At 46.3% G+C, this 18961-nt stretch overlaps 1 protein-coding gene across 1 annotated transcript in view; it reads right to left on the bottom strand.

Annotated features, from left to right (window-relative positions):
* Window positions 1-7191: 7191 nt before the first annotated feature.
* The window catches only part of LOC146660022 (collagen alpha-6(VI) chain-like), a 45868-nt gene continuing 34098 nt past the window's right edge, over window positions 7192-18961 (bottom strand). Inside the window, exons 34-40 of the mRNA XM_085424030.1 lie at window positions 18210-18703; window positions 15330-15426; window positions 13724-14365; window positions 13566-13650; window positions 10184-10329; window positions 9215-9262; window positions 7192-7990 (exon numbers count right to left, since the gene is read on the bottom strand). Of these exons, the coding sequence (XP_085280156.1) occupies window positions 7815-7990; window positions 9215-9262; window positions 10184-10329; window positions 13566-13650; window positions 13724-14365; window positions 15330-15426; window positions 18210-18703 (1688 nt within the window). The 3' untranslated portion in view covers window positions 7192-7814. The remainder of the gene's footprint in view (window positions 7991-9214; window positions 9263-10183; window positions 10330-13565; window positions 13651-13723; window positions 14366-15329; window positions 15427-18209; window positions 18704-18961) is intronic.

Genomic DNA, 18961 nt, shown 5'->3' with positions numbered 1-18961 from the left:
GATAACCTTGAATGGAACTTTTCTTGTCGCCGACGTCCTGCTCAGGAGACACGTGCGTGAGGCGAGAAGGAAAGAGGTTACCATGGTATCATTAAAAATCATCATCTCAACTATTCATCCTGAATTCAAGCAGATCTCATAACACAGCAGATGCAAACATGACGAAGGCTGAAAGAACCTCGGACGGTGAACTGCGGGGCGACGGTGTGGCAGCTTTCCACAGCGGTGCACTTGGATAAAACCCACTAAGGACGAGGTAAAAACAACAAGAGCAAACTCCAGAGGTGTGACGAACAGACGGCTCCGAGTGGCCTCTGGAGCCTGATGGCAGCTTCTCACCAGCCAGTAATCAGCAATAAGGGTATATCAACTCAAATCAAGTAACCCAGACTGCCCGTAGCACAGGGGGAGGAGCTTCAGCACGTGCTGACCAGAGTCCGCAGCTTTGATTTTTAATGGCTCATTGATGGATTATTAACTTTAAGAGCGACCAGAAGTCACGCAGGATGTTTACATAAGGACCACCTGTGAGCTGAGCTAAGAACACGTCCCACAGACGCTCCCCGACTCTGCGAATGGTGCTCGTGGTCGTTCGTGGTCATGACAGTTTGCACATTAATGAACATGACAATGAGCTTGTGGCTCGTTAGGCCACGGAGGAGGAGACGCAGCCCTGTCAGCATGCAGGCAGCTGTGGGGCTGAAGGAGCTGGAAGCAGCTGTGCACACGGCTGGATCACGTGACGAGTGAAAAACACGTTCTTGGTGTGTTCCTCACACTGGAGTCCCAGCTCATTACAGTGGACTCACACTGCGTACTATTCTTGTTGTGCGAGCACTTTGCAACTTGTTATTGTGTCTATGTACGCACTTCTGTTTGTCCTTCTTCGGTGTGAATCTCACTGGGAGCACTGGTTTTGATAAGTGTTATAGGTCTTCTTATACTTGAACACTGGGCGTTTCCAGTAGAGGTGGGAATCACCATACATCCCACGATACGATATTATCACAATACTTAACGCACGATACGATATTATTTTTTAAAATATTTTGCGATATTCAGATTCTGTACATAAAGTTAAACTTTATCAATATTCATTTTATCTAATATCAAAGTCTCACACTCAGTCTTTCTCTCATTTCAGTTTTATTGTTGACAAACTGAACAGTTTGTATTACAGTCTAGTCCAACTTAACTGAATGCATCTGGTACAATTACAGCTATTTATGAAAACTATGCAGCCCATTCAGCAACTGAAGAATTTGAAAGTAAATTAAAACAAAATATAATTTTACATTAAATAAAAAAGTTTTACATTTAATTAAAATAAAACATGTCTTAAATTAAAATAAGTAAACTGTCATGTTTATTGCTGCCAAAAAAAAAGTTAAACACATTTGGACAGTGTCAGGATTCTTGCTCAGAAAAAGGATCAACGTGCTCTGAAGTCAGAGCACAGAAACCTTTTTTGTAACAAAATATCTGCTGTCCCTGTATCGATACATTATTAGCAAACAAAATATCACGATGCTACCTGAATCCTCCCTTAGTGATGCTGCAATAGACGTAGGCTGCCGGGGATTCCCATGATGCACTGGGTGTTTCTTCTTCACTCACTATGTGTTAACAGACCTCTCTACATTGAATCATATCTGTTATTAACCTCTGTCTCTCTTCCACAGCATGTCTTTATCCTGTCTTCCTTCTCTCACCCCAACCAATCACAGCAGATGGCCCCGCCCCTCCCTGAGCCTGGTTCTGCTGGAGGTTTCTTCCTGTTAAAAGGGAGTTTTTCCTTCCCACTGTCGCCAAAGTGCTGCTCATAGGGGGTCATATGATTGTTGGGTTTTTCTCTGTATCTATGAAGCGCCTTGAGGTGACTTTTGTTGTGATTTGGCGCTATATAAATAAAATTGAATTGTTCCAACTTAATACCTCAGGCAGCAGAAACCCAAGAAAGAGGAGGGAGACGAGGAACCATCATGGAAGTACAGGCCCCTGCACGGTATGTACCACCGGCAGGTAGAGGAGATGGCTAATATCCAGAAATCCTACCAGTGGCTGGACAAAGCTAGACTTAAAGGGAAGCTCTAATAATATCAAGAGCTGGAGAGGATGTGGAGGGTGAAGGTAACAGTGGTCACAGTGGTAATCAAAGCACTTGGTACGGTGACCCCCAAACTAGGCAAGTGGCTCCAGCAGATCCCAGGAACAACATCGGAGATCTCTGTGAAGAAGAGTGCAGTCCTAGGAACAGCTGAGATACTGTACAGGACTCACACAGACAGGACTGGAACTCAAAACGCTGCCTTAATGCTGAAAAACCCTCATAAAAATAACTCAAAAACAAAGTAGAAACACTGGAACACGACAAACACACGGCATGGAGAAAGTACGACACAAAAGAGAGCAAAGGCAAACAGAGGGCTTATATACACAGGGAGTAATCAGGGAATGGGAAACAGGAGGGAGACACAGCTGGGAGAGATTAGGACTAACGAGACAGGGGCAGGTAAAACTGAATACACTGACATAGGACTGGGACTATCAAAATAAAACAGGAAATAAGACACAAATCACAAACACTCAAACGTGACACTGAAGGATAGACAGAAGGAATATAACCCATGAAACAGAAGACAGTGACTTAAACTAGAGGCCAGAACAACAAATGACACAAAGAGAACAAAACCCTTAGTGCACTGTATTGTTAATTTGAAGAAAGAAAGACAAAATCTGAGATCTCACAGTACTATTTCAGGATTAAAGAGTAAACAGTATTTCAACTTTAACCCTGAAATATTATATAATTTTATAATAATTATTATTATATAATTTATTTCATTACTGAAATATTTTTATTTTCAAAATTAACAAAAATAAAAAAGATCTTTGATTAAAGCACAAAGATCTGAGATAACAGTTGAAACAGCATGAGGGGCATAAGGCAGTGTCAGTCCATGCAACATTCATCAGGCAGCACATTCTCAATGAATCCCAATCTGAAGAGGCGGCTGCACAGGCGTGCCAAGGTAAGAACCACGCTCGTCTTTTTGGGCTGAAGCGTTAATGCCCGTCTGCTCTGACACACCGTGAGCTGCTGCAGCTCAGTCTGTAGTTTGAGCTCCACTAAAAGTCTCAGCAGACAAGCAGCTGCTTTCACAACATCACAGCTGGAATCACACAAAACTGACCTGTGATCAGACATCATCAGGTGATATTTCAGGAGGAGACAGACGGTAAACTGCGCATGCAATCATTTCCTCTCTGACACAACAGGAAATTCCAAACTTCCCAAATTGACTCAGAAAAATCTGCATATTTTCTTTGACTGCAAGATTAAAGAGAAAAAGACGTGAACCCACTTACAGCTCTGCTGCAGCAGCATCAGCACCTCTGCAACCAAACACAGCTGATCCAGAGCTGCAGCTCAGGGCTGCTTTTAGAGGAGGAGAGGGGCGATGGCGGGGGGGGTGGAGGAGGAAAGGTGGCACCTCCTCCGGCTCCTCCCGTCATCTTCCTCATTAGAGGTGGATTTACATGTTTGACTTGTGAATCAAAAGGATTTTCTGGTCACACTGAAGCATCTGTTGTGAGTTTTGGAGAGAAAGCAACACATCGTCTGCACATAGACTGATTTTATGTTTACATTTTATGCCCTTAATCACTGTATTCTGTCTAATTGCTGCTGCTAGTGTTTCGACAAACACTGCAAACAGTGAAGGGGAGAGTGGGCATCCCTGCCTGGTGCCCCTCAGGAGACAGACGCTGGACGATGTTTGCTCATTTGTTCGGACACAGGCTGTTGAGGAGTTTTGTGTAAAGTTGCAAATAAAAATTTCCAGTTAACTCTTTAAAATGTGTGTAGAGACACGGGAGCAGAGAGCACGAGGCAGTTGGGAAGAAGACGTGGCACGAGAGCCAATGAACTGTTTACATCGCTGTAAATAAACGCACTCGTCATCATTAAGAGTCCTGCATCTGGGTCTTCACTCCCACATCCCCACGGTTGGCCAGCGCTAACCGTGACAAAGAAAGAATATTCCTTACTGTTGGGGTGAAGGGAGCGCCAAAGTCGCAAAGCCAGCATCGCTCATCTACAGTTTGATTATATTTGTGGACTGCGCTGACTTCCTGCTGTGTTGAGCCTTTCTCTCTATTTAGTCCGAAGATGAGGTCGAGTGAGTAATTTAGGTGTTCAGAGAGTGCAGTGGAAGAATGAGGCGTCGTCAACATTTGGGCCATATTCACTTACGATACACAGCTTGTTGTCAAGTATAGATCATTTAATAATTATGAATCTAATCTCTTGATCTATGACTGTGAGTACTTTCAAATCAATATTTTTATGTCTATTGCTAACCCCTTTGTAGCTCACTACATACATACAGGCTGAGAACACGTTAGGAAACCTGTGACAGGCCTGTGGGTCATGGTCTCGGTCATATCACCCAGTGTTTGGAGTTCCTTGTGTCCTTTGTCATGTTGTGTTACTATTTGTGTTTTAGGTCCAAGGTTTATTCAGTTTATTAGATTTCCCCTCGTGTCTTTGCCCTCTGTCTCATGTTCCTCTGTTTCCTGTTTTATTGTGAAGGTCTCGTGTTTCCGTGTTTGTTCCTCGTTATCCGTCTCTCATGTCAGCGTCTCCCTCATGGTTGTGTGCGTTTCCCAGTGTTCCCAGTATCGTTTTGTATTCCCTTTTCCATTCTGAGCAGTAAAGCTGTATTTTGAGTTCATGTTTCAGTGCATGAGTCTGCGTTTGGGTCCGCTCTGTGCTGCCTGCACAGTTATGTGTCTGTTGTAAGACAACGTCTGCCTGGAGTTTTTCACGCTGGTTAAATATGACTGATGACTGTCAGATCTATGTCCCTCTAAAGAAAAAAGGCAGATACCTTACACAGCCATTACTTCAGTGTCTCGATGACATTAAGGCTTGGATGTCTGTTAACTTTTTAAAATTCAATGATAAAAAGACAGAGATGATGGTTTTTGGCAGCCCCACTGAGACCCCCAATGTGTATGTAGATTCCCTGGCACAGTATGTTAAGCCAACTGTCACAAACCTGGGGGTCAAAGTGGACTGTGATCTAAAGTTTGATAATCAAATTAAGGCCGTGGTAAAATCTAGCTTCTTTCACCTCAGGCAGCTGGCAAAAATAAAGCCAATTCTTTCACGGCAGCACTTTGAGACAGTGATCCACGCCTTTGTTAGCACTCGGCTGCATTACTGTAATGCACTTTATATAGGGGTCAGTGCATTATATATTAGTCATCTACAGAGGGTGCAAAATGCCGCAGCTCGTCTTTTAACTGGCACTCGAAAGTTTGAGCACATTTCCCCTGTTTTAGCTTCACTTCACTGGCTGCCCATTTCTTTTAGGATTCATTTTAAAATTCTTTTATTTACTTTTAAAGCTCTCCATGGCCTAGCTCCATCTTATCTCTCTGAGCTGCTACAGCCTTATACACCCACCCGCTCTCTCAGGTCAGCTGATCAGCTGCTCCTGAAGATACCCAGGACTGGGCGTAAACTTAGAGGAGATCGTGCTTTTGCTGTAGCAGCTCCCAAACGGTGGAACGAGCTTCCTTTAGAGATTAGACAGGCCACTTCTTTATCTGTTTTTAAGTCACTCTTGAAAACCCACCTCTTTACCTTGGCCTTTGACACCACGTGAGATGTTGGTTTTTTATTTTTATTTTAGTTGTTTTTAGGTGATTCGATGCTGTTTTATCTTGTTTTTGCTTTAACATAGGGCTGTTTTAATTTTATGTCTTATGTGTTTTATTTATTTAATTTGCTGTTTTTTGTTATTCTATTGTTTTAACTTATTTTCTGTACAGCACTTTGTTCCTGTGCTGGGTATTTTAAAGTGCTTTATAAATAAAATTGGATTGGATTGGATTAAATATCTTTCTGTGCATTTTTAATGGGGCAAAACTGGAATTCACAGACTAATGAATAACATCACATTTCATCTTTACAGTCTGTGCAAAGTGAGGGACATGCCTGCTTCCTGATGATGCTCCCTTTGGCTCGTAGCGCTGCTGGTGGACCGTCCTGGAGCGGTGACACCGCCGGCGCTGAAGGTCATGTGACAGCCTTCAAACCCAAAGACGCATGATTTTCTTTTACAAAGGCTGGAATCCAATAAAACAAAAAGACTTAACACAAATGAATAATCACACTAATCTTTCTTTGTATTATAGAAATAAAATAAGGTGGAATAAAATCATTACTTTTGCTCTGTGGGCCCGAGTAGTGTAGTCAGTGTTTCAGGATTGCTGAAGAATCCCACGAGGCAGAGCAGCATCGTCCTGTGTTATGTATCATGGTATTAAACCTGCTTTTTACCAACAGAGGGGGGAAACTCCTTTCAGGTGAGTTACTGTTATTACTTCTGTGCTCACATTTGGAAGTGAAATGTAATGTTTAAAGACAGCAAAGACGATTAAAACCACAACTTGTCTAATAGACACCAGTTTACTGAGCTCGAAGTCTTAAAATGATCAAATAAATAAACCATGAGACTTCAGGCTGATGGTGATGTTTGTGTTTCCATCTTTCTTCACAATAAAAAATGACCTGTGATAAAGTCTTTGAGCGTGTGATCACAAAAACATCAGATACCAGTCTGGAGGATAACTCCAGCCTTCACGATGGTGCATCCCAGTAAACGACTCTATCATCCTGTCACTGTTATGTAACTCGTTGTACAGTAAATTATCCAAAGGAAAACCCGTTAAGTTCAAAAACTGTTGTATGAAAAGACTGTTTTTAACAGGAAGCGATGGAGCTCAGAGCAGTGCAGCTTCCACTGCCGCACGCTGCAACGATCACTCGATGCAGAGACGTGTGGCGTCCCTGTGCTGCAGAGTGGGCAGCGTCGCTGCTGAGCGCTTACCAATAACTCATTTTTACTGAGTGAGGGAGCCTGGGCCTGCTGACTGCTTCTTAGGCATTGCAGCGCCACCTTGAGGCAGGAACACAGCACAGCAGTACCGTCTTTGACCTGAACGCAGAGGTTGAACCTCGCGTGACAGGATCACTGAATATTTCATATGAGCTTTAACATATCAGGTGGATAATGTTTTAAACTTTGTTGTGCTGCGTTTATCTGTTTTAATGTCAGGTTTGGGTTGTTTTCACTGAAATCCTGAAGAGGCACACAGACACGGACACATGTCGGACTTTTATCTAAACACAAACTTTTATTCAGAAACAAACAGTACAAAATACATGCAGCTGTTTCAGAGGAGCTGCTTCAAGGCGCCTGCGAGCTTTGGAAATATTTGGATTTTAAAGGCAGGTTTTAATATTTTCAACAGCAGGGGGCAGCGTTTCTTGAGCTGGCGTTGTTTTAACTTTAGTTTTTGATGTTTCTAAATTTTCTCACAGATTTTGTTTGCCCGGCTGCAGCTGCAAAGGCACTGCACCAACGCCTGGTAGAAATTTGCATCACAGTCCTGCTTCCTTTGGCATCTGTTAAACATAATTCATAAAGGTTTTAGGCATAAAATCATTTTTCAACACATTCTCGTGATGTCTTTTCTTGGAAGCATTTAAAGTATTTAAAAATGAAAATACCTTTAAAAATAGCACCCTGTGACATAAAAAAGATTATTCCATTTCAGTAAAGTAGTTTCAGAGGAGTGAACTAAACTAATCATACATGGGTGGAGGACAAGGCGGCTCCTTGTGTGTGTTTAAGTCTTTACACTTTAACTGCCCAGAACAAAACCCACTGTGGACGAAGCTGCTCTGAGGTCGCTCTGCTGCTGTGTCAGCTCTCAGTGCAGATCGGTGGCCCGGCGCCTCATCTGTGCTTTGACAGACAAACTCTCTCGCATTCTGCCTGCGTCGCAAAGCGGTTTTCGTTGCCTCCGCAGCCGCTGTACCAGAAACGGGAGCAGACGCTGCGTTTGTGGTCGAAGAACCACCTGACCGTGTAATTCACACAGTCGCCAGCATCCTTGCCGAGGAAGCAGATGCCTGCAAGAGGTGACAGGAGCGAGGAGGCAAAATCAGCTCACAGAAAAACAAACTCAATAAAACAGAACAGAAGAATAGAAGAGCCCTTTATTGTCATTGTACATGTGCAAAATTATGGGCGCTCTGCAACGGAGGAAGAAAATATATCAATAGTAAAGGGCTTCAGGAATACATAGCAGACAGATCGGGGTCAGCAACCTTTAACACCCAAAGAGCAGTTTGGACCCAGCTTGTTGTTACCATAGTTCATGGAGGAGCTGCTCACTTACGTTTGTGGATCCAAAGATCCATGCTTGGCCTGCCTGGGGTTGAAAGCCTCGATAAATCCACGGCGCTTCGGCGGGTACGGTTATTTTGAGCGATGAAGAATACTAACATATAATTTTATTTTTGTATTTCAAGATCACGATAATCTTCCAATTGCGAACTACAAGTTAAAAAAGAACCAAGACAATTAAAATACACTTCAGTTACTTGTCATTTTTTTCCAAACCACGTGGAGCCGCAGTATAAGGACTAAAGAGCCGCAGGTTGCGACCCCTGCTCTAGAGGAATGTGAGTGTGTGAGCGTCCTGAGTGATGAGGGTCACTCAGACCATGCCTCAGATTGGTGGGCAGGGGTCGGGGAAGAAGCTGTTAGTGAGTCTGGAGGTGTGGCAGCTGACTGACCTGAGGCGCAGACCAGAGAGCAGTGGGTCAAACAGGTGGGGGGCGGGGTCACCTGTGATGGCCCTGGTTTACTTGAGACAGGAGGATCTGGCGATGGCCTCCAGGTGTGTCAGAGGGCAGCCAGTGATTTTTTGGGGGGTGCTAATGACCCTCAGGCAGCCTTCCTGCTCTCAGTCGTGGCCCCTGAGTACAAACACCTGGCAGTTTATGTATCGAGCTGCAAAGTGCAGCTGTGCTTCTTACTAATAACACTGTAACCTCCTGACACCCAGCACACTCGTTTATGTCCTCTGAAGGGGAATTTATTTTAGTCTGTATCTTTTGACCGGTTTGAGCTACCCCACTAAAAGACTTTCCCTCAGTTCTCGGCTGGTTAAACTGAAGTAGGCTGAATGTTTGTGGCTCATGTTTTGGTCAATGTCTCCCTATTTGATGATTGCAGACTGTAGGTGCGATGTCACTGAGATCATCTGCGTTCCTCAAACTCAGCGTTCTTCCCGTCATCGTAGCGAGGAAGAGAAAGGACAGTGTGACTGAGAGCAGGTGGATGCTCACCTGTGGACACAAAGCTGTCCAGCTGCTTCGTCGGCTCCACGTCCACATCTGTCAGAGACCAAACAGTCAGCAGGGAGTGCGAGCTAAAGCTGCAGAGCTTCAGTGAAGCAGGTTTCATTAGAGCACTTTACAACACCACAGGCTGAGTTACACCCACAGGGGAGAAATAAACAGCAACACAGACGGCCATAAACAGGCCAGTGATCCGAGTGTGTGCTTGTTAATGATGTGGACTCACTGACGACTGAATGTGAACCATTCGTGGTTAAAATCTGTTTGTTTTTAACTAATTAGAAACATGTCTGTAAAGGTTCTCAGTCATCCAGCTCATCGTAGTCTGAGGAGCTTGGAAAGAAAAGCGTCTGGACTTCTTTAAGTTGCTTGAAGACGTTTATGCTTCTTCAGTTCTTAGAGCAACTGGTTTAAGCCCCGGCCTAAGAGGGGACGACGGACCCCCTAATGATCCTGTACCTAATCACACGAGCCGAGGTATGAAAACAGGTGCAGGTCACAATCAGCCAAGGGTTTGGGTGAAACCTAACTCCACCCTATCATGTGATTTCATTCCCGACGCCTTAACACCCAATCACATCCTGGGCCTTCTGACCTCAGGGAATCAGCCTCTTTGCTGATTTGATGAAAGCCCAATTAGGATAACCGCATGTTTTAAGAGCTTTCTTTACACGTGTGGGTTCACCCAACATCTTGGTTGATTGTGACCCCCACCCATTTTCACACCCAGGCAGAGGATCAATAGGAGGTCCACGACCCTCGTAGGGACACTCCCACAGGGCTTAAAAATCTGGGACGCTCCACCAGTCGCTCTGAGAACTGAAGAAGCTTCTCGGGTGAAACGTCTTCAAGAAACTGAAAGTGCAGATGCTTTTCTTTCCAAAATGTTTTTGAATGTTACTGAGCACTAATTAGTGAGTGTGTGTGTGTGTTTATGTGTGTGTGTGAGTGCTCTACCTGTGAGGTCAGCTCCTGAAAACGACCTGTTTCTTTTGCTCAGAGTGTTGATGACGCTCAGGTTTCTTGCCAAGATTCCCGTCTGCTCCTGGAACCAGTTTCTCGGCTGATCGGAAATCTCCAGCTCCCAGTCTGCTGAGCCCTGACTGGACACAGAGCAGCGGCACTCGCTGAGCCATCACAATAGCTTTCTGAATAACACGTTTAATTATTGCTGCTCCGAAACTGCTGTTTACTAACATTTATGTGCTTTATATTTCAAGGCATAGAAATACTACAGAGAAACCCAACAATCAGACGACCTCATATGAACAAGAACTTGGCAACGGTGGGAAGGAAAAACTCCCTTTTAACAGGAAGAAACCTCCAGCAGAACCAGGCTCAGGGAGGGGCGGGGCCATAAAAAACAAACTGGAGTCTATTAGATAGATATGATACAAACCACTGCAGTGCAGTACCTGTAATACCTACAGCATGTTCTAATCGCTCTAATAGGATATTATGGTCGACAGTATCGAACGCTGCACTGAGGTCTAGCAGGACAAGCACAGAGATGAGTCCACTGTCAGAGGCCATAAGAAGATCATTTGTAACCTTCACTAAAGCTGTTTCTGTGCTGGGATGAGCTCTGAAACCTGACTGAAACTCTTCAAATAAACCTCTGCAGATGATCTGTTAGCTGTTTGACAACTACTCTTTCAAGGATGTTTGATATGAAAGGAAGGTTGGAGATTGGCCTATAATTAGCTAAGACTGCTGGGTCTAGAGATGCTTTTTGAGTAAAGGTTTAACTACAGCCAGCTTGAAGGCCTGTGGTACATAGCCGATCATTAGAGATAGGTTGATCATATTTAAGATCGAAGAATTAATTAATGGCAGGACTTCTTTGAGCAGTTTTGTAGGAATGGGGTCTAAAAGACACGTTGATGGTTTGGAGGAAGTAATTATTGAAGTTAACTCAGAAAGATCAGTTGGAGAAAAAGAGTCTAACTTAACATCAATGGTACTAAGAGTAGCTGTAGATAATATTACATCTGTGGGATGATTACTGGTAATTTTTTCTCTAATGATAAAAATGTTATTTGTGAAGAAGTTCATGAAGTCATTACTAGTTAAGGTTAAAGGGATTGTTGGCTCAACAGAGCTCTGACTGTTTGTCAGCCTGGCTACAGAGCTGAAGAGAAACCTGGGGTTGTTCTTATTTTCTTCAATTTATTTGTGAAGAAGTTCATGAAGCAATAAAGAGAAACTTATTCCAGTTAATTAGTGCCAAACAGTAAGAGATGACATTGTCTCCAGCTTATGGGTTATCTGCTTTAAGGTGTGTTTGTGTGAGCTACACAGATGTGTTGTTGATGACAAAGCTGTGTGAGTCTGTGTGAGTCTGTGGAAGCTGTGGCTCAGTGTGAGTCTGTGTGAGTCTGTGTGAGTCTGTGGAAGCTGTGGCTCAGTGTGAGTCAGTGTGAGTCTGTGTGAGTCTGTGTGAGTCAGTGTGAGTCTGTGTGAGTCTGTGGAAGCTGTGGCTCAGTGTGAGTCTGTGTGAGTCTGTGTGAGTCTGTGGAAGCTGTGGCTCAGTGTGAGTCAGTGTGAGTCAGTGTGAGTCTGTGTGAGTCAGTGTGAGTCTGTGGAAGCTGTGGCTCAGTGTGAGTCAGTGTGAGTCAGTGTGAGTCTGTGGCTCAGTGTGAGTCAGTGTGAGTCTGTGTGAGTCAGTGTGAGTCTGTGGAAGCTGTGGCTCAGTGTGAGTCAGTGTGAGTCAGTGTGAGTCTGTGTGAGTCAGTGTGAGTCTGTGGAAGCTGTGGCTCAGTGTGAGTCAGTGTGAGTCAGTGTGAGTCAGTGTGAGTCTGTGGCTCAGTGTGAGTCAGTGTGAGTCAGTGTGAGTCTGTGGCTCAGTGTGAGTCAGTGTGAGTCTGTGTGAGTCAGTGTGAGTCAGTGTGAGTCTGTGGCTCAGTGTGAGTCAGTGTGAGTCAGTGTGAGTCTGTGTGAGTCAGTGTGAGTCTGTGGAAGCTGTGGCTCAGTGTGAGTCAGTGTGAGTCAGTGTGAGTCTGTGGCTCAGTGTGAGTCAGTGTGAGTCAGTGTGAGTCTGTGTGAGTCAGTGTGAGTCTGTGGAAGCTGTGGCTCAGTGTGAGTCTGTGTGAGTCTGTGTGAGTCTGTGGCTCAGTGTGAGTCTGTGTGGCTCAGTGTGAGTCTGTGTGAGTCAGTGTGAGTCTGTGTGAGTCTGTGGCTCAGTGTGAGTCTGTGTGAGTCTGTGTGAGTCTGTGGAAGCTGTGGCTCAGTGTGAGTCTGTGTGAGTCTGTGTGAGTCAGTGTGAGTCTGTGTGAGTCAGTGTGAGTCTGTGTGAGTCTGTGGAAGCTGTGGCTCAGTGTGAGTCTGTGTGAGTCTGTGTGAGTCTGTGGAAGCTGTGGCTCAGTGTGAGTCAGTGTGAGTCTGTGTGAGTCAGTGTGAGTCTGTGGAAGCTGTGGCTCAGTGTGAGTCAGTGTGAGTCAGTGTGAGTCTGTGGCTCAGTGTGAGTCAGTGTGAGTCTGTGTGAGTCAGTGTGAGTCTGTGGAAGCTGTGGCTCAGTGTGAGTCAGTGTGAGTCAGTGTGAGTCTGTGTGAGTCAGTGTGAGTCTGTGGAAGCTGTGGCTCAGTGTGAGTCAGTGTGAGTCAGTGTGAGTCAGTGTGAGTCAGTGTGAGTCTGTGGCTCAGTGTGAGTCAGTGTGAGTCAGTGTGAGTCAGTGTGAGTCTGTGGAAGCTGTGGCTCAGTGTGAGTCAGTGTGAGTCTGTGTGAGTCAGTGTGAGTCAGTGTGAGTCAGTGTGAGTCTGTGTGAGTCAGTGTGAGTCTGTGGAAGCTGTGGCTCAGTGTGAGTCTGTGTGAGTCAGTGTGAGTCTGTGTGAGTCTGTGGCTCAGTGTGAGTCTGTGTGAGTCAGTGTGAGTCTGTGTGAGTCTGTGGCTCAGTGTGAGTCTGTGTGAGTCTGTGTGAGTCAGTGTGAGTCTGTGGCTCAGTGTGAGTCTGTGTGAGTCTGTGTGAGTCTGTGTGAGTCTGTGGCTCAGTGTGAGTCTGTGTGGCTCAGTGTGAGTCTGTGTGAGTCAGTGTGAGTCTGTGTGAGTCTGTGGCTCAGTGTGAGTCTGTGTGAGTCAGTGTGAGTCTGTGTGAGTCTGTGGCTCAGTGTGAGTCTGTGTGAGTCTGTGTGAGTCAGTGTGAGTCTGTGTGAGTCTGTGTGAGTCTGTGGCTCAGTGTGAGTCTGTGTGGCTCAGTGTGAGTCTGTGTGAGTCAGTGTGAGTCTGTGTGAGTCTGTGGCTCAGTGTGAGTCTGTGTGAGTCTGTGTGAGTCTGTGGAAGCTGTGGCTCAGTGTGAGTCTGTGTGAGTCTGTGTGAGTCAGTGTGAGTCTGTGGAAAGTGTTACCTGTTCGTGTCCAGAGTGTCGCCTGGCTCTGACAGCTGGCTGCAGGTCAGTTTAAATGGGAGTGGAGGATAAGTGTTGAGTCCCTCTGAAATAAACCCGAACAGCCCGTCAGTGTGTGTCTGGTTACAGACGACAGGGAGATCTGAGCGTGCTCTTACTGTTGAGGGCGGAGAGGAAGACCCTGATGAAGCGCTGGGCGTAGCCCTGCTCGTCGGCCTTCAGCCTGTCGAGTCTGATCAGGTGCTGCTGTATCGGCACGCTGGCCAGCTCCTCCACCTCCATCCGGTTGTAACGATCACCCACCGCCACCACAAACAGCGCCACCCCCTCACACTTGGCCTTCTGGGAGATGTAGCGCAGCTTGGCCTGGTCTCTGTAGGCCGTCTTGGTGCCCACCACAGTCAGGACGGCCCTCTTGCTGCGCGGCTGGCCGGCCTTCAGCAGCACCTCCCTCAGGGTGTAGTCCAGCATCTGTCCCAGCGCCAAAGAGCCGCCCTGCTGCTGCATGTTCTGCATCATGTACGTCTTCATGTCTCCAGCGTTCTGGTAGGTCTGCAGGCCGAACTCCACCTTGGTGCTCTGTTGGACCAGAGCTACTCGGGCCTGGCGGCCGGCTCGGCGGGGCTGTGGACTCACGGCCAGCTGCTCCACCACAGAGCTCAGCAGCTGCCGGGCACCGGCGTATTCATCGGCCTGGATCTCCCTGGAGCTGTCCAGCACCATGACCAGGTCCACATCCGCCTGCTGAGGCAGCACTGGTTCCTGGATGAAGGCGCACTCCTCTGCACGCCTGCAGGGGTCTGCAGAGACAGCAGCAGCCACTGAAAACACCTTTATTCATCCACATACGCTGCTCGTGTATTTAACGTTAACTTCATTGTAAAAAGTGATTTTTCTCATGTATTACCAAAACTGAAACAAAAAAGTCTGATATTGTGTAAGTGTTTTTCATCAAGGGAAGGATTAGACACCTAAAGGCATAAAGTTATGTATCAACCAAAGTCTCTGTCAGTGTACAGAAGTTAAATATTTAACTGTTTTTCTACACGATGAACAAAGAAAGAAATGTGTGAAATCACAGAAAAAGTTCTGGAAGTTTTGTTTTTAACTGCAGTCGTATAAAAACCTTTCATTTGTTATTGCTTAATGACTCAGGGAGGTTTTAATCAGCAGGGAAAGTCGTAAAACTGCAGCAGCTTGTTTGCGGTGAGCAGCAGATCCAACAAGTTAGAATCAAAAATGGCTTCAAGTGCACATTCAGGGCTGTGAGACTCGCAGGGGAGAACACGCATCACGTTTAAGGCCTGGACAAGTTGAATCGTTTTGTTCTCCATCGTGGAAAAATGGCTGAAAATAAAACCAGGCCAGCTTTAAAAACTTTGCACTCAGCTCTGCGGTCTCATCCCTGTGTTTCTGTCTGTGCACTCGGCCTGAAGCTACACTTGCTGCCTCGGAGTGTCGGCCCCCTTCCTTCTGTCACATATCGGTATGATCCCAGTCTGTCTTTGCTTGCGATTGGCCGCATGCTGTGCCCACCAAAATAAAGTCCCACCCCTACCTACTATCACAGTCACCTGCTGCAGAGCCGATAATGGCATCAATAAAAGTAGCCGCACGTCCTGAGAGCAGTGAGATGTGGCGATTTACATTTTTAAGAGGACTGTAAAGTCAAGCTTCCTCATATTCACTTTGATCCCACACAGCTCATCTAACTCGAACTAAAAAGGTGTGCAGTGCAGATGAGGTATGAGCATCAGTCGTTACCGTAACAGACGGCACAGCTCTTGACCCTCCTCAGGTCAGCAGCCGGCTCCTGTGGCCTCCTCAGCACCGTGAAGATGGAGTTTCCTGTGTCGTCAGCCTGAGAGGAGACAGCAGCTACCGTTACCGACCGCTTCGCTCGTTCATGACAAACAGAATTCCTCAACGACTGAGGGAAGACGACCAGCAGCTTAAAGAAAATTATGTTTTATTAAACTTTCCCTCTTCGGTCCATCTGTCTTGTATGTGCTTTATAACTGACAGCCATGAGAGAAGGCTTCAGGCACCACAGCTGTTTCTTCCTGTTGTACACTAACTTCTGGCTACACACTGTAAACATAACTGGAGCCGCACAGGGAGACTAAGTGCACAATGAGCTGGAACGACTTTGTGCTTGCAGGCCAAACAGGCTGGGAAAAAGGCCCTCACATCATGTGCTGAGAAGGTCCCAGATGTATTGGCTCAAGTGAGAGCAAAGAGTTTAAAAGGGAGATGATGAAACCGTGGAACCCTCCAGAAGTCATCACACTGTAAGGTCTAAAAAGGAAACGGGGACACCCTGACTGTAGCATCAAGAGCCAAATGTTTTTTAATCCAAGGCAAACACTCCGATAATCTCAGGGCGCCGTTGCTGTAACAGTGCTTACTGATTTATGAAGTCCCATCTTCATCCAAACCAGATATTACGATATCGACTCCACACTCCTGTATGTTCACACTGAGAGGCATGGTAGGTTTTGTGGACAGATAGGGTGGCACGCTCGCTGCATTATTGCATCACTTCCTGCTCCTGGTGCACCACATCAGTGGTGCTTGTTCAGTTGTCTAAAGAGCAGCAACATCAGCAGTAACTGTCTGAGAAGCTGGCTCTCTTCTGCTCACTTTGTCGGTTGTCCAATTATTCCTTTGCCTCCTTTAGCACCTGGTCGCCTGGTTGTAGCTCTGGAGGCCTGGCTCCCCACAGAGCCAGCCAGGCCCTGTGGTGCTTTGCAAAGGTACTGTTGGCCTGGTTGACTGTGTCCAAAGTGGGAAATCAGGCCAGTTTGGTGACTACGAGGAGGAAGTGTAGCCTCAAACAGAAACCTTCAGTACGTTTCCCTGTGTACAGACTCCCTGGACTGCTTCCTGTGTGGTGAGTGTCGGAGAGAGAGGCTGGTCGCGTGTGTGGATTGCCTGAAGAGGAATGAGCACTTTGCCCCTGGATTTCCCTGGAGCCCTGACCCCTCACCTTTTTGTATATACACCCGGTGTGCATCAGAGTCCTGCGTGTGAGTCCTCCACCTCAATCGTAACAGCAGCTCCCATTTCATTTATTAACCTTTTCATCTACGCTAAAAAAAAAGAAAAAAAAAAGAGGCAGCACGGTGGCACGGTGGTTAGCACTGTTGCCGCACAGCAAGAAGGTCCTGAGTTCAATTCCAACATCAGGCCGGGGTCTTTCTGTGTGGAGTTTGCATGTTCTCCCCGTGTTTGCGTGGGTTCCCTCCGGGTACTCCGGCTTCCTCCCACCGTCCAAAGACATGCAGCTTGTGGGGATAGGTTGATTTGACAATCCAAATTGCCACTAGGTGTGAATGTGAATGTGAATGGTTGTTTGTCCCTGTGTGTTGGCCCTGCGACAGACTGGCGACCTGTCCAGGGTGTACCCCGCCTCTCGCCCTATGACAGCTGGGATAGGCTCCAGCGCCCCCCGCGACCCTGAAAAGGATAAGCGGAAGCGAATGGATGGATGGATCTACGCTAGTCCATGCTGGTATCAACATACTGAGTTATCCTGACCCACTGAGTCACAGCCAGACTCCTCATCGCACAGGCCGAGGAGGAGGAGTGGCAGCACTTCAGCTTATTAACCAACCAAAGACACAGTTTGAATTCATTTAAAAAACTGTTAATAAGCAGTTCTCATTTGTTATAACAAACAAGACATAATATTTGGTTACAGATTATTACTTCAGTACTTCAGACTAAAGAAGAAACTGATAGTTGGGGTGACCCTGAATCCTTGTCGGTTGTATAAAATAATGTCCAGCTTATGAGTTTTCTGATCAAAGCTGTGTGTTTGAGCTACCCCAGGGAGTCACGCACTTCACATTCCAGGCTCTATTCTTTCTACAGAATCCAGAGTCAAGATAAAATGATTAGCAAGACACCAGAACACTTTTCTTAAAGGTAACGCAGTTTGCTACTTGATTGCTCCTGGGAAAAAGTAATTTGCTTCACTACCTGTTACATTAAAAAAAGCTGTCTCACAACCACAGTTTAGTAACATGAACCTCAGGCTGCACCAAAGCAAATCCCTAACGAGGACTCACATCTCTGAGATCTTTCTCTTAGCAGAACACGAAGCAAAGACTGATTCTACTTTAGAAACGTGAGCAGGTAGACAGGGAGGCTGCAGCCCGACTGCTGTTTGTTACCTGTGGAAGGTAAAGTCTGTCTGGGCAGCATCAGCAACATCACGCAGTTGTTTCTGTCGCGGACACACTTTTCCTCTTTTCCATTTGTCTTTTGTACAATAAAGATAAATGTCCATGCATTAGGCTGCATCGCTATTTTCCTCCTCTGACGCGTGAACTGTAACCAGCTGATCGTCGAGAGAGTGCAGCCACACGATTCCCAGGAATCGGAGCGCTGGGAACAGGTTTCCTACAAAAGCTGTTTTTGGTTCCCATCCCCAGATGGTCTCAGTCAGGTTTTAAGTCAGACTAAATGAAAGATGATTTTGTGCATGATGGTGCAGTTTAAAGTGTTCAGGTTAATTCATCAACATCGTTTTTTCCAACAACAGAAAAACTATGAAACATGTTTGAGAATTCATTTGTAATGTATCGTCTAATTTTAGCATGTTCACCATGGACCTGATGGAGGCTAAATCAAACTCACCTCCATCGCCTGATTAATCGCGGGAACGTTCCTCAGGGAGATGATTGCTGGGACGATGTTCAGAGCCCGGTACTCCATAATGGCAGCAAGAATGTCAGTGTTGTCCTGAGACGCTCCATTGGTGAAAAACACGGCCACCTTCCTCACCATGAACCCAGCTCGCACTCGTTTGAAGATGTTCTGACCCACAAAGCGCATGGCGGCGCCCAGCTGGCGTTTCTTGGACGTCTTCTCTAGGGCGATGTTCTTCACAGCTTCTATCAGCGCAGTCTTGCGATGGTAGTCCTGGAAGCGGATCAGGTACTTGGTGTAGGCGCTGTATCCAACCACAGCCACGCGAGCGCCTTGTGGACAGTTGCTCTCAGCGATGCTCAAGTCCTCCAGCAGGTGGAGGAGGGCGGAGCGCTGCCTCTCGAGGGCCGTCGGAGTCACGTCGTCAGACATGTCCAAGCCGAACACCAGCTCGGTGGGGTAGGCCGGACACTGTGACTCACCTGGAGGAGGTAACGTCAGGAAGAGCTGAAGTGAAACGACCGCGGTGTTGGAAACACGCTCAGGCCGATTAACAGATACTCAAAGACGACTAGTTACAAGTTACAAAGGACTTCTGCTACTCAGTAAAATCCACCAAGCAGTTGGAGACAGTTTCAGATAAAAAGGTGCAAATATGTCCCGATGATCTCAGTCAGTCGGCATCTGTGGACAAAGTCTTTGTGCTGTACTCACCATGTTTGTTCTCACTAAGAGGAGAC

This window comes from Rhamphochromis longiceps, linkage group LG11 (assembly GCF_057381845.1).
Source record: "Rhamphochromis longiceps isolate RC_006_pf linkage group LG11, R_longiceps_female_GT1.1, whole genome shotgun sequence".
Taxonomy (NCBI): domain Eukaryota; kingdom Metazoa; phylum Chordata; class Actinopteri; order Cichliformes; family Cichlidae; genus Rhamphochromis; species Rhamphochromis longiceps.
This window is presented reverse-complemented; position numbering and strand designations above follow the sequence as displayed.